The sequence below is a fragment of the Bos indicus genome, chromosome 4, assembly GCF_029378745.1.
Source record: "Bos indicus isolate NIAB-ARS_2022 breed Sahiwal x Tharparkar chromosome 4, NIAB-ARS_B.indTharparkar_mat_pri_1.0, whole genome shotgun sequence".
Lineage (NCBI taxonomy): Eukaryota > Metazoa > Chordata > Mammalia > Artiodactyla > Bovidae > Bos > Bos indicus.
The window spans coordinates 103,177,058-103,199,139 of NC_091763.1; the positions used below are offsets into that span (position 1 = coordinate 103,177,058).

Sequence of the window (22,082 nt, forward strand, 5' to 3'; positions counted from 1 at the left end):
TGATGGACAGGGAGGGCTGGCATGCTGCAGTACATGGGGTTGCAAAGAGTCGGACATAACTGAGCGACTGAACTTACTGACTGATGCAGTATTGCTCTTTATAGCATCGTACTTTACTTCCATCACCAGTCACATCCTCAACTGGTTGTTGTTTTTGCTTTGGCTCCATCTCTTCATTCTTTCTGAAGTTATTTCTCCACTGGTCTTCAGTAGCATATTGGGCACCTGTTGACCTGGGGAGTTCATCTTTCAGTGTCCTGTCTTTTTGCCTTTTCATACTGTACATACTGTTTGTACTGAGAAATCTGTATGCAGGTCAAGAAGCAATAGTTAGAAGTGGACATGGAACAACAGACTGGTTCTGAATTGGAAAAGGAGTATATCAAGGCTGTATATTGTCACTCTGCTTATTTAACTTATATGCAGAGTACATCATAAGAAATGCCAGGCTGGATGAAGCACAAGGTGGAATCAAGATTGCCAGGAGAAGTATCAATAACCTCAGATATGCAGATGAAAGCACCCTTACGGCTGAAAGCGAGGAAGAACTAAAGAGCCTCTTGATGAAAGTGAAAGAGGAGAGTGAGAAAGCTGGCTTAAAACTCAACATTCAGAAAATGAAGATCATGGTATCTGGTCCCATCACTTCATGGCAAATAGATGGGGAAACAATGGGAACAGTGACAGACTTTATTTTCTTGGGCTCCAAAATCACTGCAGATGGTGACTGTCAGCCATGAAATTAAAAGACGTTCGCTTCGTGGAAGAAAAGCTCTGACAAACCTAAATAGCATATTAAAAAGCAGAGACATTACTTTAATGACAAAGGTCCATCTAGTCAAACTGTAGATTTTCCAGTGGTCATGTATGGATGTGAGAGTTGGACCATAAACAAAGCTGAGCACTGAAGAACGGATGCTTTTGAACTGTGGTGTTGGAGTAGACTCTTGAGAATTCCTTGGACTGCAAGGAGATCAAACCAGTCAGTTCTAAAGGAAATCACTCTTGAATATTCATTGGAAGGACTGATGCTGAAGCTGAAGATTCAACACTTTGGCCACCTGGTGTGAAGAACGGACTCATTTGAAGAGACCGTTATGCTGGGAAAGATTGAAGGTGGGAGGAAACGGAGACGACAGAGGATGAGATGGTTGGATGGCATCACTGACTCAATGGATGTGAGTTTGAGCAAGCTCCAGGAGTTGGTGATGGACAGGGAAGCCTGGCATGCTGAAGTCCATGGGGTCGCAAAGAGTTGGACACAAGTGAGCGACTGTACTGAACTGAACTCAGTCATCTTATCCAGCAAAATAAAAGGGTTTCCACTCTGTGTTGGTATGGCAGAAAGTGAAGAGGAACTCAAAAGCCTCTTGATGAAAGTGAAAGTGAAGAGTGAAAAAGTTGGCTTAAAGCTCAACATTCAGAAAATGAAGATCATGGCATCCAGTCCCATCACTTCATGGGAAGTAGATGGGGAAACAGTGGAAACAGTGTCAGACTTTATTTTTTGGGCTCCAGAATCACTGCGGATGGTGACTGCAGCCATGAAATTAAAAGACGCTTACTCCTTGGAAGGAAAGTTATGACCAACCTAGATAGCATATTCAAAAGCAGAGACATTACTTTGCCAACCAAGGTCCGTCTAGTCAAGGCTATGGTTTTTCCTGTGGTCATGTATGGATGTGAGAATTGGACTGTGAAGAAGGCTGAGCACCAAAGAATGGATGCTTTTGAACTGTGGTGGTGGAGAAGACTCTTGAGAGTCCCTTGGACTGCAAGGAGATCCAACCAGTCCATTCTGAAGGAGATCAGCCCTGGGATTTCTTTGGAAGGAATGATGCTAAAGCTGAAACTCCAGTACTTTGGCCACCTCATGCGAAGAGTTGACTCACTGGAAAAGACTCTGATGTTGGGAGGGATTGGGGGCAGGAGGAGAAGGGGACGACAGAGGATGAGATGGCTGGATGGCATCACTCACTCGATGGACTTGAGTCTGAGTGAACTCCAGGAGTTTGTGATGGACAGGGAAGCCTGGCGTGCTGCGATTCACGGGGTCGCAAAGAGTCAGACACGACTGAGCGACTGAACTGAACTGAAAATCTTAAAACGTGAGCAACTACTTTATCTCACACCAAAATGACACTCTTGCTGGTGATGGTATTGTAATGGTTTTATTCAATGAAAAGCATACAATGAAGTCATAGTTATGGGGGGTAGGTTCTTTTTAACATGAATATGCAATACAAACAAAGCATTTACTCAGAATTACCTTACAAAATTACCTAAAAAGGAAATATTTTATGTTGGAGACATTTCTCAGTAAGTTTGTCATAATTTTTTTTTTAATGTGAACACTGGAAGAGATCCCCATTTCTTCACGTGGAAATAGATGAAGTAATTTGCTTTCATTTGAGAGCCATGTTGCAAAAAACTCAGCCATCTTTCACCGGTGGAAGAAATGGTGAAATGAACTGTGCATTGAGAGACACATGCACTGTGGAAATATAAGCCATAGGAGAGTTAGGTCTCACGTATTACAGCCTCTACAGGGCTCGTTCGCACTCAGTGGTGGCATGTGGGCAGGCAGTACCCTTAGCACTGTTGGTTTTCTCTCTGCTTTCTGAGCCTTCTTTTCCTGACTCCTGCTTCACAGCAGGTTTGACGTGGTTTTTCTCAGTAGTGACTTAACTATAGTTACCAAAACTAGGAAATTGGCATTGGCACAGTCCAGTTAACTAGACTACAGACTTTACTCAGATTTCACCAGTTTCTCCATGCATTCATTTTTTATTTTCTTGTATGTCTATGTGTATAATTAACTCTAGGACCTTAAAAATACTTTTAAGAATAGTTTGGATTTACAGAAAAGTTGAAAAGAAAATACAAAGAATTTTCATATAGTTTTCACCCACTCTCCCCTATAACATCTTATGATTCTATAGCAGACTTGTTACAACTAACAAACCAACTTTGGTACATCACTATTAATCGATGTTGCAGTTTATTCAAGATTTGCTTATTTCCCCCAATGTCCTTTTTTAGTGCCTGCACGCCAGGCAGGAGAGCAGATCACATTTCGTTTTTCTGTCTATCTAAGCTTGTCTAGACTATGACATTTTTTCAGATTTTTCTTGTTTTTTATAATCTTGACCACTTTGAGGAATACTTGTAAGAATTCCTCAAATACTGGTTGCTTATAAGAATGTCCCTCAGTTGAGTTTGGTGTTTTTCTTGTGGTTCTCTTTGTCATGATGTTTATCTCACGGTTAACCGATAACTGAGGCGACAGGCTTTTGAGAGGAAGACTGCAAAGTTTCAGTGCCATTTGTGTCACATCGTGTCAAGAGTAACGCTATATCAGTATGACTTATACTGTTGGTGTCGACCTTGATCATGTGGCTGAGTAACGTTAGCCAGGTTTTTCACTGCAAACTTACTTTGGAAGTGAGTCCCTAAGTACAGCTTTCGTTCAAGATGTGAGGGGATTTAAATTCAACCTCCTGAGGGGTATTATTTACAGAAGTCATTTGCAGATTCTTCTGACAGGTATTTTATAATTTAATGGAAACAACATGAGTACTGATTCAGTCTAACATATCTGTTCTTCACAGGGTGGGAAGCCCCGTAAACACCGGAGGGATCGGCTACAAGATTTAATCGATATAGGCTTTGGCTATGATGAGACAGATCCGTTTATTGATAACTCAGAGGCTGTGAGTAATTTGTCTTTAATATAATAGCACTTCTTTGTTTATTTGGGTAGTGGAATTCAAAGTTAAAGTAAATGTTTCAGCAAGTGTTTTTACTAATTCCCTTTTGATGTATGTCTAAATCAGTTACAGTTTGGGTAATTCCCTGGCATTCCACTGCTTAGCATGCGGTGCTTTCTTGGTCGGAGCCTGGGTTCGATCCTTGGTTGGGAAACTAAAATCCCAAAAGCTGCATGGTGTAGCCAAAGAAAAAAATAAGTTTCCAGTTTTATGTGCTTATAAGTAATTGAGCCATCAGTAATATACATTTCTCTTTGTGTACTTGAGTATGCATGTAATATAATTATAGTTAAAATTATATGTATAGGTTAAGTTTCTAGTAGTGGGATTTATTGATCAGAGAGTATTTCCATCTTGAGTTTTTAATCGACGTTCCCAGGGGCAGGTGTGTTTTGAAACGCCTTCCAGATCAGAACCATGAGATTTTGAAGATTGGGGCTGCTGGGTTGTAGTTAATCTGGCAAATACCTTGAAATTGTGCTTCATGGTTTTATTGCTGCCAGTCCTTACTACAGTGGTGATAGTTGAATGCTGTCCTTCATCACAGTCTGTTTTGATGAAGCCCTACAGCTTTCCCCCTGGAATCTTCTTTCTCTTATAAAGGAAGAGGAATTCAGGAGAGCATTTCACAACTACAACAGTGCATTGGTCACATAGCAAATAAATAAAGGCATGTCATGTTTAGGGGTTGGTAAGTTGTATGTTCTTACATTCTTCTCAGCGTGCTGGAATAATCTAATCCCTGCATTATGATATCCCCTGCACTGTGTAGTGACTGCTTAGAATATACAGAAAGTGACAGTAAGGTGGCCATTGGACTACCCACAAATTCGTACCTCTTTTTCCTGTTACTACAGTGCTTGGTTGTGTAGCGGATGACAAGGCGTGTAGTGGTAGGGAAGTGATAGGAAGGACTTCCAGCATGAGGCGTACATACCCTGTCATACTCCTATGTTACTTTGGTTTCCTGACATAAACTGGTTTGCAAGCCTACTCTGTAGGAGTAAAATGTTGACAGTATCCTTTGGAGTTGAGAGGACTTTGTGTTACCAAAAAGGTTGTCAGCCTTTTTGTAGGTTCGGGCATGGAATGGTCTCAAAGAGTTTTGACCTTGATTTGACATTGAAGTCAAAAGTCCTAGATTCTAGACTCCACTTGTTTTCTAATTCACTATGGACCAGGAGCAAGTCTTTTATTTTAGCATCACCCAGTTTTCTCTGTTACGACTGACTTGCCCAGCAGAATTATGTACTCTGAGACTCAAGATAATGACATGCTGCAAAGCCTGCGTAGGTGCTCAGTCGCTTCATTTGTGCCCAGCTTGTTGCAATCCCATGGACCGTGTAGCCCATCACGTTCCCCTATCCATAGGATTTCATAGGCAAGAATATTGGAGGGGTTTGCCGTTTCCTTCTCCAGGGGATTTTCCCAACCCAGGGATCGAACTCATCTCTCCTACTGCTCCTGCAGGTGGATTCTTTACCAGTGTGCCACCAGGGAGGCCCATCGAAAAGCATAAAGCAAGTATAAAGCAACGGTACTGATGTTAACACTCTATGTAAAGTAGATTTTCAATTCTAAATAACCCAAGAGGAAACTCAGCCATGGCCATATATAAATGAATATTGCATGTACTCAGGCTTACATAAATAGCATTTAAAATTTTTTTAATTAATTTTTTTTATTGAAGGATAATTGCTTTACCGAATTTTGTTGTTTTCTGTCAAACCTCAACATGAATCAGCAATAGGAATACATATATCCCCTCCCTTTTGAACTTCCCTCCCATGTCCCTCCCCATCCCCGCCCCCAGTTGATACAGAGCCCTTGTTTGAGTTTAATTAGTAAACCTAATTTTTTTAGAGCAGTTTGAGGTTCACAGGAAAATTGAATGGAAGGTGCAGAAATTGCCCATATACTCCTTGCCCTCACAACATGCACTGCTTCCCCCATTATCAATGTTCCCCCACCAGAGTGGTATACTAGTCACAGGGGGAAAATCTGCATCAACACATCATCACCCAGAGTCCACAGTTGACCTCAGATTCACTCTTGGTGTTGTACATTCTATGGATTTTAACAAATGTATAATGACATGTATCCACTGTTATACTGTCATACAAGATAGTTTCACTGCCCTAAAAAAAAATCCTCTACCTATTCATCCCTCCCTAACACTTGCAACCACTAATCTTTTTATTGTCTTCATAGTTTTGCCTCTTCTCCAGCGTCATACAGTTAGAATCACATGGTATGTAGCCTTTCATAAAGAGCATTTTTAGTATTTTCCTTTTGTAGCATTCCAAATATTTGAATAAAAGTGTTTTTCAAACTGATTTTTGTGAACTGTAATTTCTTTATGTATCGATTTAAAGACTGGCCAGCATTTTCAAAGAGAATGAAATAGAGTAGGAGGTGTTATAGTAATCCACTGATACGTTATGCAGTTTTTATTATGTGTGTGTGTTTATACACATGCACTGGGTTTTGATGGGTAGTGTATTTTCCACTTGGGCTGGTGAAGAAAATTTGCAAGCCACTGCTTTAATAAATGAGGATAACTTTTGTAGGTATAAGTTGTTGTTATATATATATATATATTTGTTACATATATGTATATATAACTTACACAGTTACTGACATTTATAGGACAATTTTGGTCCCTATTTTATAGGAGGAAATTGAACTAAAGCACAGGTTGTTTATTGACTTGCAAAATAATTTTGCATCATTTTCTTTAACAGATTATTTCATTTTTACATGAAATAATTCAGTGATTCAAACATAAAACACTTATGAGCCAACCAAATGATTTTCTTGTTTTTTTTCAATGGGTATATTGCCTATAGGCTTTTTTTTTTTCCCTTTGAGTCACCTTCATGGGATCTTAGTTCCCTGACTGGAAATTGAACCTGGGCCCTTGGAAGTGAAAGTTCAGAGTCATAACAACTGGACTGCTAGGAAATTCCCACTAGTAGGCTTTCTCTGTTTGTATATTATTCAATAGGGATTAAAAATAATCTGGTTCTGATTCACTTTAAGAATTGTGTACTATTAATACTTACTACTGTAATATCTGAAAATAAATGCTTTTGAAGATTATTTTTAGTCTAACAAGCATGCTGCCAAATTTTTAAAAAACAAGGGAAATCTTTTTATTGTTGAAATAATACCAGACATGATTAATGGTTTTATTTAGGTTATGTCTTTTAAATTTCTCTAGAACTTAGTGAAGTAAGTAATACTGAATCTTTTTTACAGCTGCAAAGTATTGATGTGAAGTGATTTATTCTGGGTCACAATAGCTAGGCATCTCTGTTGGCAAAGGATCTAATAAGTGTGGTTTGCAGGTTCAGTGATCCATTGCCTCTTAATACATTGTACTTAAAAGGCTAAAATTATTGCAGAAGTAGAAATGTCACATACTCATGAAACTTATGTAAGGTTATAAACGAGTGTTACCTTAACAAAAACAACCCCAGAATATATCCTGTACCTTTCAAGAAAAAAAAAATGCTTGGCATGTTTATAACTCACAGTGCAGTAGAAGCTGTGTATTAATCCTTGCTCTGTCACGTTGGTTGTGTCATTTTAGTATGGTTGCCAGGTTTATCAAACACAACTGTAGTCCACCTGGTTATATTTTTTAAAAAAGGCTAAATAAAATATCCATAAAGAGTTTGTTCTCCTGAAGAGTGTTTTGATAGGGAAAGCTCAGCAGAATACTGCAGAAGATAGGCACTGAGCACCTCCACATTGTCCGGTAGCCTGGTGATGAGTGTGTTTCTAACGCGAGATGCTGCTTACTATAATGGAGAGGTTGGGAAAAGTCAGTGACACTGCCATAAACCAATACAGTTACTGTGGCAAAGTTCTTAACCTCTCTGAATTTGGTTTTCACTTATAAAATGGGAGTAATATTTGCCTTCCTTGCCTCAAAAGGGGATCAGGGGAACCAAGTGAAATAATTTATATGAGGAAGCTAAAAATTGTAAAGCATTATACAAGTTTATGTAAGCAAAAAGTGCAGGTGTATTTATATTATCACAATTACACATTTTCAAAATAATTACTACAGAGACTTTTCACTTTTTAAAAAAATTTATTTATTTTTGTCTGCTCTGGGTCTTCATTGCTATGCGTGGGCTTTATCTACTTGGAGCAAGCCGGGGCACCTCTCTAGTTGCAGTGCATAGGCTTCCCATTGCAGTGCCTTCTCATTTGTACCGCATCTTCTTTATCCATTCCTCTGTTGGCCATTTAGGTTGTTTCAATGCCTTGGCTTTTGTAAACAGCACTACAGTGACCATTGGGGTGCATATATTCTTTAGGATCATATTTTTCTCCAGATAAATGTGGAGATTCCTAACCACTGAACCACCATGGAAGTCTGATCTTTTCACTTTTAATTCTTTACTCCTCACATCCCTCCTTTACTTACAGATAGTACTGGGCCCTATCAGAAGGTCTTAGCTGTAGGTCTTTGTAGTAATCCCTCAAGTGGAACAACAAGAAAGGAGTGCATTCCTTTTTTCTTTTTCTAACATCATTCAGTTTTGGTTCAAAATCATTAAATGTACAGTCTTTCTCCATTCTCCATGTAACTTAAGAGGATACAGTTTAAAATCACAAGTTTTGTACTTAGCCTTAATATGTTTAACAAATATGTTATGTATATTTTTTGCCCGTGGCGAAAAAATTTTCCTTACAAATACGACTTTCTTAAAGACTAATTATATAATATGAAGAGAACCCTTAAGTAGAGTTCTGGGGACCTCAGGTAGCAGGTATCTTGCTTCTGTTAGACAAGTAGTTCCTTTTTTTCTCTTTTGCCATGAACACCTTCATTTACTTAAGATTGACCTTCCATTTAATGCTTGTTTTTTCTTCTTCAGGTGAGATAAGATAAACCTTGAAATCCAGACTTCCACAACTAGAGAAAGCCCATGTAGCAACGAAAGACCGAGTGCAGCCATAAATACATACATACATAAAATTTTAAAAAATTGAAGCTTAGAGGACATCAGCTTACTGTGATATTCTAGACCAGATCTTCATATTGATTTATACAATTTGAATCTTTTTTTCAAAGCAGTACCTGGATTCTCAGTGTATGCTTACTGAACAGGACAGTTCTTTTTCTACTTCCCTTTAAAACTTATTTTTGTTTTATATATTTAAAAAATATTCCTTACTTAAAAGCTTAGAACTAAGGCAGAAGAAATAACCTTTAATTTTTACAATCTATCTATGAATAAAATTATATATTAATACCAATATTGGTAAGAAATGAAGTTCATTTGTCGTCTGGCCATTAGTCTTTTTTAACTTGTTTTGATTTCTGAGCAGAACCATTTGTCATTAAGAATAGCAGTGATTGTTAAGTTTTTCTCAGCAGACAATATATTTAGAATTAGCTTCAGTGTTTGAGAAGTTTCTTTTTTTGACAAATACTGAATGATGATCAGAGCTCATTTCTGTTCCAGATACTAACTTTTTCTAAGTTTATTCACAGACATCTTCATTGCAGTTAGTTTTGTAGTTAAGATGTAAGGAAGATGCTGACAGGATTGAATTTCTTTGACGTATTTATAGAATTAAAGATAGTAAGATACATCTGAAAAATTTTTTTCAATCTAGTATGACGAATTAGTTCCTGCTTCTCTAACAACAAAATATGGAGGCTTTTATATAAATACTGGCACTCTCCAGTTTCGCCAAGCTTCAGATACTGAAGAAGACGATACCACAGACAACCAAAAGCACAAGCCACCCAAAGTGAGTTTATCCAATACTTCAACAGCAATGAGAGGATTCAATTAAAAAGATGTGGTTTTTGAATTTTACTTGTGCTTTACAGCTGTGAATATAAGGAAAAGTAAAATGCTAATCATTTTTTAATGAATTTATAGTTAATTACATGCTTTAAAGTAAAATTATATAAATATGGGGAAATATATTTTTATATCATAATAAGTTATATTTTCTGTTAAAACTTCTCTCTCCATATCTAGTCTAATAATCCACTATTTCTGGATAAGGTTGTGGTTCTAGGATAGCTTAAGACTTAATATGGAAATGACTGGTTTAGCAGTTGCTTGTTCTACGATGTAAAGCAAATTTTATAGAATATATATATTGTATTTAAGAAATGACTAAAATGTCTTTAGATGTTTCCTGAAATGTGAGCCAAAGACATATTTTCACCAGAATTATCAAAATGTTTGTTAAAAATGCAGATTAAAAGGCTCTCCCCCAGATAACCAAAACCAAGGTTTGGGAATTCTCATGGACCCAAAGAATTTGCATTTTTAATAAGTAATTCTAATGCACCCCTAAATTTGAGTAAAACCATTTTCCCTGGATGCTGGATTGATACCATCAAAGAGTAAAGCAGTAATACTTAGGTAAGTGATGTACTTTATCATTTTATAGATTCCCAAAATAAAAGAAGATGATATTGAGATGAAGAAGAGGAAGCGGAAAGAGGAAGGGGAAAAGGAGAAGAAGCCAAGAAAAAAAGTACCCAAACAACTGGGGTAAGTGAAAATAGACGTAATGAGGGAACTAGTATTGTAGCATGACAAGCACTCTTTTTTAGAAAGATATATTTAACATTAATTAGTTCAACTTAGCTGGATCTAATTTAATACAGTATTTATAAATGTCAGTGACCTATTAACTTATATTTTAGTATTTATTATTAAGTAGCAGTCATCTTAGAGACTTTAGGTGTTTTAGATCAGATTTACATATTTGTTCATGAAGTATTTTGCTCATTACAACATTTTATCAACAAGAACCAGTTTGAAAAATGGAACACGTTTTCTTAATTTTTTGCACTAAAACAAATACCCGGGGTCTGAGAATTGGCAGTAGTCTTTGTGTTAATGATTGATGGTCGTTTTAATATTTTTTTAAAAGTCACTCATTTTATTTAGCTATTCTAAATGCTGGTCACAAGTCATAAGAGGGAATTCCTTGGCAGTCCAGTGGTTAGGACTTGGTGCTTTCACTGCCAGGGCCTGGATGCAATCTCTGGTTAGAAACTAAGATCCTGTACATCGAGAGGCACAGCCACAAGAAAAAAAAAAAAAAAGAGAGCGAGGGAGAGAAATGGAATAAAAAGTCATAAGAATAAAATGTACCTTGCAATTATGAAACTACCAGTTGTCCCTACTTCTCTATGGCTTTTTTAAATAGAGCCCAGGGACAAAAACTTGTGAGAGGCTGGATTTTTCTCCCCTCCTTAGCAGAGGAAGAGGTACATCTGAATTTGGGACTCTCAAAATCCCAAGAGTTAATATAAGAACATATTTAGCCCCTCAGGTGGCGCAGTGGTAAAGAATCCACCTGCCAATGCAGGAGACACAGGTTCAGTCCCTGGGTCAGGAAGATCTCCTGCAGGAGGAAGTGGCAACCCACTCCAGTATTCTTGCCTGGGAAATCCCATGGACACAGGAGCCAGGCAGGCTACAGTCGGTGGGGTCACAAAAGAGTCGGACACGACTGAGTGACAAACACACTTCCTGCATACCAGACACTGTCTGGGTTTTGGATATATAATAGTATGAAATGAAACACTGGCCTACCTTCAAAGCACTAACCATCATTTTTAGTTTCTGTAGTGCCCATAGAAGCATATAAGCCAATGAAATTAGAAAAGATTTTTTAGAGAAACTGATGGCTAAACCAAGACCACCCTTGCCTTATAATCCCCACAGAGAGAAAGTTGTCACTGAAAATTACATGTATCTATCCGACACCCTCGGAGAGAATGGAAAGTGAAGAAGTATCAGAAGGTAGTAGCAGACAGAATGAGATCTGGATAGATGACATGGTGATGAATGAAGGCTCACAGATTGACACAGAGGATTTTGCATTCCTTTGGCAGTTTGTAGCACGAACCACCTGGGGTACCAGTTTGAAGGTATACTATGTAGGCTTCTCTGGTTGTGATTAAAGTCAGCTCTGTTTTCAGCAAAAGTGCAATTCTTTACTTCATTAATTCTTTAGGTGACTACTTTATAGATGTGGCAAAGAAAGAACATTCCAAAAGGTGTAGAAGTTTAAGTTCATATACTTTACTTTTTTTTTTTTTTTTTGACTTGCAGGATCTCAATTCCCTGACAAGGGATCAAACCTGCACCCTTGGCAGTGAAAGCGCAGAGTCCTAACCACTAGACCAGAGGGACTTCCCTAACTTTGTGTACTTAATAAACCAGAGCTCTATTCAGTGTTGTTTATTTCTGTTGACTTTATCCCCTTCATTTTATTCACTCTAATGGCCATTTACCCATCTGCCTTTCATAAATGACAGTCCAGATGATGAAGATGATGTTACTTTAACTCTATGCCTCCTTATTTCCATGAGGTTTTAACCTATGAAATCATACATAGCCTAACTGATCACTATTTTCTTCACAGAGTTATGGCTCTAAATTCACACAAATCTGAAAAAAAGAAGAAACGTTATAAAGATTCTCTTTCTCTAGCTGCCATGATAAGAAAATTTCAGAAAGAGAAGGATGCATTAAAGAAGGAATCTAACCCTAAAACCCCACTGAACTTCTCAACCTCCTCTCTGAATAAACCCCCCTCTGCTGCTGTAGCGTTGGGAAATGATGTCTCAGACCTGAATCTGACCAGTGCTGATCCGGACCTCCCCATCTTTGTTAGCACAAACGAACATGAACTATTTCAGGAAGCTGAAAATGCCCTAGAGATGCTAGATGATTTCGACTTTGACAGATTACTGGATGCTGCTTCTAATGGTAGCCCCCTCTCGGAGTCAGGGGGAGAGAATGGAAACACCACCCAGCCAACCTATGCCTCTCAAGTTATGCCCAAGGTGGTACCTACACTCCCAGAGGGTCTGCCTGTCCTCCTTGAAAAACGTATTGAAGACCTCCGTGTAGTAAGTGGGATAATTCTCTTGTTTTTTATTTACTGCATAAACATAGCAATAAATACTTATTTTCAAGCAAAAATAATAACCTGTAATCCTAACATACTTTTAAGTAACTTTATTTTCTATATTTCCTTTTAAGCATTGGATCTGTGCATAGGCTTTTTAAGTATAGTTATAACATGAGAATGGCAACCCACTCCAGTATTCTTGCCTGGAAAATACCATAGACAGGGGCACCTGGTGGGCTACAGTCCAGGGCATTGCAAAGAGTCGGAAGTGATTGAACACAAATGCACACATGACATGGATACAGTTCACTGTTTTATTACCTCACTTCATCTTATTTTTCTGTATAATTTTCATAAATATAATTTTTATTGGCTTACATAGCCTGGTAAAGAAAATACAGGGAAGGTAGGAACAAATAACTGTACCTGAACTTGGTCCAACTTTGTTGACTAGTTATTCTACAGTTGATTTTACCAGCTAGTCCTGACCCACTAATCAGCTTTAGTAAGCACACATTGTGTTCTCACTAGACAAACTTTTAAGAGTTGAGCTTTTAGCATTTCACAGTGGATTCCTCTGCCGATTGACTTGGATACATAATCTTTGTTTAGCTGCAGGTTCAGGTATGTGAGTACACTTTTTCCTTTAATCTCAGGGAGATATTATTTTGACTTAAAATGTTCCAAACATAGCTTAAAATGCCCCCCCCCTTTTGTTACTCCTTTGGCATGTTTGTCTAAACCCATGCCATGTTTTTAGTCCTCTTTTTTTTTCCCCCTGATTACAGAAGTTATATATTCAATATAAGTTGTATTTTTCACTTAGGGAGGGAAACATGCCCGATAATCAGACATTTTCCACCTCTAGTATGGGACAACCCAAAATTTATATTTAAATTTTAATTTAAAAATAAGTTAAACTACTTATTTTTCTGGATTTTATTTCATGCATTTGCAAATATGTTGTTATTAAAAATAATTATTGTGATTATTAAAAATTATTAAATAATAAAAAATAATTGTTAACAGAAGTATATTCTATAACTTGTTTCTTCTAAGGTTATAGTAGCCGTTTAAATCACATTGTAAATTTATTAATCATCCCCATGTTGTATTTATTTCTCTTAACTCTTTCTAGATTTTAAGTATCTGATTAGGGGAGCAAGAGATCTATCTAATTTTTCCAACAGGTGACTCATGGTTTTAATTATCAATTTTATTTTTTTTCTATTTTTTGTTCTTTAGCATTTCTTCTGAGCTCATCGCTTATTAAATTCCCTAAAATTTTTACTTATTTTAAGGTAATTTGTTAGTTCAGGACTTACAGAAGTGTGTTCAAGTATCTCATTGCCAGTGTTTTTTAGTTTATGGCTTGTATTACTGTAATTTTTGCTTTATGTCTATGCTGTGTTTATTTGTTGGCCCATATGGTTCTTGCTGGCTAGGTCTCTGTTGTGATGTGTATCATTTGAAGATGGCCCTGTCTGTGCTATTAATGTCTCTTACCGCAAATTCAGTATTGTCTGATTTTACTGTGGATTCCTTTCTCTTTATTTTTGCATGGAATAGCTTTTCCCATCATTTCCCTTCATTTTAGCTCTTTTTTGAGTTCATTTGTTTAAGATTCTCATTAAGATTTTATCTTACCTACAGCTGTTACAATGATAATGACATAATCTTTATTCTGTCATTTTCTTTTATATTCTGTTTTATTCCCTCCCCCTCTTTTGTTTTTCACTCTTGCTATTTTCTGTGCTTATCATCATATAGTTTTTTTATTTAATCTTCTTAACCAGTGTATGAAGTACAGGTATTATTTCCTTTTTATAGTTAACAAACTTAAGTGGAGGTAGATTAAGTAGCTTGGTCAGGTCCCACAACTAGTAAGTGGTGGAGCCCTAATTTAAACACAAGGGTTCACCTGACTCCAAGGTATGTGCTTTTTCCTATCCCATATGGCTCCTAAAATCTTTAGTTTCTTTGATGGTTTAAATATAAAAGTGCTAGGGATGTAATCCAGGTTTTTCAACATGTAATTAATAATAACAGCTATTATTATTAAGAAATAGCAAATAGTTATTAGCAAATAACTATACTGTCCACTGAGTGTAGTGCTCCTGGGACCCACAACTTCACAGGAGCCCACTTACTGTTGAGGAGACAGTGCCCTGAGTGGAAGTGGCTAAGCTGTGATGCAAAGTCAGAATTGAAAGGGAGGCCCATCAAGCTTTATATAACTTGCACTCTGCCCACTGTGTTGTGTGCCATTCTTTCCCACTGAATAAACAAAACTGATTAGCAGTGAGTGTGCTTCAGTTTTGTCAGGTGCTGTCATATCTCATATACTAAAACTCTCTGTAGTAGCCATGGCAGGACTGAAACACCTACTTCCTAACCTCTTAGGAAGTGATCAGTAAGAAGGTTAATTTCATTTGCTAGTATCTGTAAATTCTCCATATTTTTCTCTTTCAAATAGGACATAGTTTTTTTCCTCAGAAAGTAAGGATTCATCATTGCCTGCAGTGCTCACCTCTGTCTGATAAGGACTTTCTTCTTGTAGCTCTTTTCTCACTTTGTAACATTCTTCCACTGTTCAGCCTCTGGAAAGTTTAGTTTTCATTCTGGCTTTCTTTCTATATTTCTTCTCCCTACACATACCCAGTCTTCCTCCTTTCTAAGAAATGCTGAGGCACATCCCCCAAATTGTCTTCATCTATTTATAGCATTTGAGGTCGTCAAACAGTGTAAAATTATCAACAAAGTTGACAGAGTCAGCATATTTCTTGCTCAGATTATTGGATCAGGATGTTTTACATCTTGGGTGTCTTAAGATAAACTGTCTTTTGTGATTTCCCCAGTAAATTTTACTTATGGTAGTGTATTGGTTTGCATACTCTTTGTTTCTGGTAAACTGGTTAAGAGACACAGTGATGAAAATATCATTCTTATCCTTGTTGAATTGATTTTCATTTATTCCTTGGTAATGACCGTGGCCAGTTTTTTCATTGTTAGTAATTAAGTGGAACCCAGACTGGCTGCGGGGCTTCCCTTGTGGCTCAGATGGTAAAGAATCCGCCTGCAATAGGGGAGATCTTGGTTCAATCCCTGGCTTGGGAAGATGCCCTGGAGAAGGTAAAGGTTACCCACTCCAGTATTCAAGCCTGGAGAATTCCATGGACTGTATAGTCCATGGGGTCACAAAGAGTCGGACATGACTGAGTGACTTTCACTTCACAGACCGGCTGCAGAAGCTGAGTATCTTTGTATAGAGTCACAGTGTTATACAGTTGAAGTCAGAAAGCTTCTGGTCTGAGTCTTGGATCCACCACTTACTAGCAGTGTGATTTGGGGGCATATTACGTCATTTCTGTAAGATTTAGGTTCCTTGTTTGTAAAATGGGAGCTATAATGCCAGTGTCATTGGCTGTAACGAAGATTACACATGGTAATGTGTACAGTATATAGAATATCAGACATATTGTTAGACAGTATTGTCTAGTAAAAAGTGAGACAGCTGCTTTCTGTTATCTTAGAGATAACAGAAAGAATTAATAAAACTAACAGATATTCAAAATACACAAGACACCCATAGCACTAAAAAATCTTATATGTAAAACTTATTGAATTTGGGAAAATTCAGAAAAATGAAATACAGACATAAAATTAGGAAAGAATGTTATGTATGCTAAATTTTGTTTCAGCACCCTTTAATTGCCTGTCATGCCAGGTAATAGCTGGGATGTGAAGTGAAACTAATTCTAGCCCTGCCCTCAAGGAGCTTATTCTAAAGTAAATAGATATGGAAACAAATGTGTTTATTGAGAATTATATTGACAATCTTGTGTTTCTGTAGGCTGCCAAACTTTTTGATGAAGAAGGAAGGAAAAAATTCTTTACACAGGATATGAATAATATTCTTCTGGAGTAAGTAATTTTCTTCTTTGATTAAAAAACTGTAAGAATTCTTTGAGAAATATTGTAGACCTTTGAGGTGCAGATGCTGCTTGCTTGGTTAGTCTCAGGCCTTAGCTCTTTCCTTTTGGCCTCACGACATGTGTGATAAAGTTTCTTAGCAAAACTATGTGTCTGTGTACAGTGACCCCTTAGTATAATCAAAGCTTCCAATGTGAAAACCGCCAGAGCAAGTGACCACTGTATGGGTTGAATGTAATCCTACTTTTAAATGCATTCTTTGTCATGTTATGTGAAGATATCTTTTTGAGACATCTCTGATTGTTTACATTAAAATTCACACAAACATTTTATATCCAAATGGAAAGTATGGTTTAACGAAGAATCATTGTTATGGGATAGAGTGGAGCAGTGTAGAGAAGACAGATGTTCAGTTGGAAAGGAAAGGGTAAAAGCTGCTGTATGATGCAAACAGTATTTAAATTAGTGATAATCTTCACCCTTAGGTAGAATTTGATGTTAATGAAATTGCAGGTTCTAAGATTGTGGTCAAATAAGCTGTATTTATAAACCTATTGGCTTATAAATTTTGACCATGGTTCCAAAAATTGAGTATATAATTGGCTACAGGCAGGAATGGGCAAAAGAGAAGTGGTCCTGGGGAAAGCAGTAAATTCCTTTCTGATGAAAATAATGTATGCCTACTTTTGGTGGTTTAGTAGCATCATATATACAGAAATGAGGCAATGTTTCCAATACTGTGATTCCTGTCTTTTAAATGTATAATGGAGATAGTTTCTCATGAGATATAAAGGATGAGTTGGTTTACTGGTTTTGATAACTATTTTAATTAATACATTCTCTCTTTTTCCTGAAGTACTTAAAAAAATCATTTTGGTCCCATGGACTCATAAAACACATAACCTAGTATGCTGCTAGCATGGAGACAGAGGAATTTCTTGTTCCTATTATTTATTTTAGCCAGGGGTTTTCAGATTTACTCAGTTTGCTTGCAAATGCTTCCTGTCAGTGCCACCTCCTTTTACCTAGCTCTCCTCTAAACCTTAGATTCAACAACCTGTGTAACCATTAATCATCAGAGCTGCCCCAGATTCCAGGATCAGGGATCTAACTGGCTCTTTTTCTTTTTACCTAATAGCCCAAGTTTACTAGATTAGGTCTTTTTACTGTGACAGAGAGTGTGCCTGTAATTCTACAAGCCTTAGTGTTCAGGCTTTGAATTTTTTTCCCTTTTAGTAACTTTCTTATGCTCTCTTGTCTTCTTACACTTTCCTGAACAAACAATCCCTTATTTCTCTGTACTGAGTTGATTGTCTAAGGGCATATGATACACGATTATTTGGGGTAGTAATTCCATGAATTTTTTCAGATAAATTTTAGTCATCCCCATATACTAAAAGCAGAGAAGGCAATGGCACCCCAACTCCAGTACTCTTGCCTGGAAAATCCCATGGATGGAGGAGCCTGGTGGGCTGCAGTCCATGGGGTCGCTAAGAGTCGGACATGACTGAGCGACTTCACTTTCACTTTTCACTTTCCTGCATTGGAGAAGGAAATGGCAACCCACTCCAGTGTTCTTGCCTAGAGAATCCTAGGGACGGGGGAGCCTGGTGGGCTGCCGTCTATGGGGTCGCACAGAGTTGGACACGACTGAGGTGACTTAGCAGCAGCATATACTAAAAGATTGGAATTCTTAGAAAAAAATATTAAAGTATATATTTGAGGGATGTGTACTTAAACTGCTCTCAGATACGAATTTGTATATTTGGGATAGACCAATACAGTCAGAAACCTCTAGGGTTAATCCTTTTCTCTAATTTTTGCCTAATAGGGGCTTGGGAGCAGAGTCAGTGCTTTCTGAGTTACCCCCTCTTTGGAAACCACTAATTTTTATAAGTAGGTCATTGATTTAATCTGTTCTTACTTGGAATCTCTTACTATTTGAAGTTTCTATTTTATTTTCAGCTTTAACTAACCTTTTATGATGGGACAAGCCTAAAATGCCTCCTACTCAGAGTCTAGACTTTTAATACGTTCTAACCACATTATTTAACCAAATGTTTATACACAGAACTCATGACCATAGTGATTATCTTCCATATGTACCTCCTCTGCATTTGACCCTCTGGCTCTAGTAGGTCTTAAACTTTTGTTCGTTTATTTCTTTATTGGGTTGGCTTCTCTAATACTGAAAATTTTATACTGTCGATTTTAAGGCGTATAGTTAGTTTTCCACATTTCATTGTTTCTGAAATTGCAGTGTATATTTTAAGTGTTAGGTACATTTGATCTGGCAGGGATTCTGGTTTCTTTTTTTCTCCAAAAGCTGTTAATTGAATCTTTGGATGCACCTACATTTGTGAAAGTATTTAAGTCTGTCAGCACCTTCTATAGAAGAACATGATGATTTGGACATAATTTGCTACCAAGGGCCCCAGTTTGGTCTTGGCCTTCAAATTAAAATCTGTTCTCACCTTTCTACAGTAGCAGCTGCCAGATATAATGTCTTCCATCTTAAAGAAACCTCAACTATTTATTATAGACCTGTCCTGCTAAGAATATGGTGGCTGTTACAAAATCTTTTTTTTTTTTTTTTAAGCAACTATTTGGCTAAATAACCTTTAGGAACTGGAGAATTAGAATATATTGAATAAACTAATAAATACCTAGTTTGTGCAGTGGAGGCACAATAAGGCCAATAAAAGGTGGATAAAATGATCTGTGTGTGTAGCCTCTTCTGAATCTATAATTTTTTCAAACACCTTTAAGGAAAATTTACTCTGAGAACTTACAGAAATTGTAACTCTAGTATAGCGGCTGCAGGGTGGTGAGGGGAATTATGAAATCTCTTTGATGAAATGAGTTTTTGGTTAATAGTGGAGTTCCTGTGCTTTATGCAAAAATGGAGACTTTATCCCTGTCATTAGGAAATTATCTGGTTATAGCTGATTCATGTGGTGGTGTTGTACAGCAGAAACCAACATAATGTTGTAAAGCAGTTATTCTCCAATTAAAAGTAAAAGACCCCCCAAAAAATTATTTGCACGGAAGGGGAGTAAATTAGGAGTTAAGGACTTTTTTTCTGGCCATGTTGCGTGGCTTGCGGGATGTTAGGGTCCCAACCAGGGGTCAAACTTTTGCCCCCTGCAATGGAAGCATGGAGCTCTAACCACTGGACTACCAGAGAATTTCCAGGAATTTAGGGGTTAACAGATACACACTGCTGTATGGTAGAGAATATGCTTGCAGTGCAGGAGACCTGGGTTCAGTCACTGGGTTGGGACGATCTCTTGGAGAAAGGAATGGCTGTCTACTCCGGTATTCTTGCCTGGAGAATTCCATGCCTTGCTGGCTATAGTCCCAAGGAGAATTCTTTGCCTGGCAGGTTACAGTCCATGGAGTTGCAAAGAGTCAGACACAGCTGAGTGACTAACATGAAGTGATATATAAAATAGATAAAGATACTGTATAGCACAGGAGACTATATTAAATATCTCATAATAACCTATAGTTGAAAAGAATCTGAAAAAGTATATATATAAAACTAAATCACTTTCCTGTATAACTGAAACTAACACAATATCGTAAATGGCTATATTTCAATTTAAAAAAGGAAAGCAAATTATTTGCTATCTTGTTTAGGGTTATAAATTCTACTCTTAAACTAGATTCATTGAAAATTTTTTATAGCATTGTTATTTATGTTGGTTTTTTTGTTTTTTTACTTGAACAATGCTGTCTGGGAAATCAGGGAAGTATAAAATGAGAAAAGAATCTGCCTCTGTCTCCTTGCCTGTTTGTTACTACCTAAAAGAAATTCTCTGCTACATATTTGTTATTGTTTTTGGTCAGCATTGAGTTACAGCTGCAGGAACTAGGCCCTGTCATTCGTAGTGGTGTCTACTCCCACCTTGAAGCTTTCGTGCCATGCAATAAAGAAACACTGGTAAAACGTCTGAAGAAGTTACATCTCAATGTCCAGGTAAGAGGAGGAACAATAACAACTGCATCTGGGGTTTTAGAACCTGTAAGGAGACTGGTTTCTGTTTGCTGCTTTTGCATATTAATTGCTTTATAGTCATAGTATATATATTTAATAAGCATAGAATGTTCTTTTTAAGGCCTGGGATACAATTGCTTTTCAACAATCGGTAAGTTTCAGTGAGAATAATGTTTTCTGATGCTTCCTGGATGAGGTAAATAACTTCATTCCACAGGTGACACAACTTTATCCTCAACAAATAATCTGACATGTGTCACTCAATTTTCTTATTCCTGAAATGGACCTGTATAGATATACTCACTCACACAGGTATGAAGACCAGTGGAAAGAATCACAGGGTTGCATGTAAACTCAAAGGTTATTCATTGTGATCATCTGTGTTTTGCTAGGTTCTTTTCCACTACAACCCCTCTAAGTGTTTCATTACAATATCAGGAAGTTCTTCCATACGCTGGGCCAGATCCAAGTCCTTTCCCTCCTTTCGACCCTAATTCTGCTTTTGGCATGGAATTCTGTGTTACAGGTTGTATACTTCCATTAATAAAATGGTTCTTTTGAATTGAGAAACAATTCAATTCTTTCTCAGTTCAAGCAGGTTAATGAACAAATGAAATTTATTCGAGGTCGCAGATTTCCTGGACTGTGGAGTGTTAGCTATGGAAGAAGACATTTATCTAACCCTTGCTTTTCTTCATGTGGTATAATTATGTACCTTTGTATCCCTAAACATATTATGTGGTTTGCATGTTTTTGACCTTCATATAAATGGAGAAAGAGTGTCTGTTTTCTTCTTCAGCTTGCTAATTTACACTCAACATTATGCATTTCAGGTTTATCTGTCTTTACGTGTAGTGGGACTCTTATTTTTACTGATGTGTGTACAATGTTCCATTATATGAATATATTTCAGTTATTTGTTTAACTGTTGATGGATACTTGACGTTTTCCCAGGCAGATAGTCTCAACTATATAATTCTTAAGATCATCAAGAAACCATGATACTGGATTTGCATTTTTAAGAATGGTATTTTATAGCAAACACTGTCATGTGTGCTGCAGTGTTAATTAGTATGCATGAAATAAGTAAAATGCTTGTTAGTAATATTTGTGTTTTATTTTTATTAGATTTTGGTCTCTATTTAATCATTTTATTACTGTTAAAGTGTCCGTATAATTTACTGCCCAAACATGGAGTATTTTTAAGAATGTAATTGAACACTATTAATTATGCTGAGGCAACAGGCAAATGGAAGGAAAGTTATGACCAACCTAGACAGCGTATTACAAAGCAGAAACATTACTTTGCCAACAAAGGTCCGTGTAGTCAAGGCTATGGTTTTTCCAGTGGTCATGTATGGATGTGAGAGTTGGACTATAAAGAAAGTTGGGCGTCAAAGAATTGATGCTTTTAAACTGTGGTGTTGGAGGAGACTCTTGAGAGTCCCTTGGACTGCAAG

General features: G+C 37.2%; 1 protein-coding gene across 1 annotated transcript in view; it reads left to right on the forward strand.

Annotated features, from left to right (window-relative positions):
• Positions 1-22,082, forward strand: part of UBN2 (ubinuclein 2) — a 79,410-nt gene that overhangs the window by 28,676 nt on the left and 28,652 nt on the right. The window contains exons 3-8 of the mRNA XM_019959164.2: positions 3,612-3,713; positions 9,411-9,548; positions 10,206-10,309; positions 12,198-12,687; positions 16,543-16,613; positions 20,475-20,604. Of these exons, the coding sequence (XP_019814723.2) occupies positions 3,612-3,713; positions 9,411-9,548; positions 10,206-10,309; positions 12,198-12,687; positions 16,543-16,613; positions 20,475-20,604 (1,035 nt within the window). The remainder of the gene's footprint in view (positions 1-3,611; positions 3,714-9,410; positions 9,549-10,205; positions 10,310-12,197; positions 12,688-16,542; positions 16,614-20,474; positions 20,605-22,082) is intronic.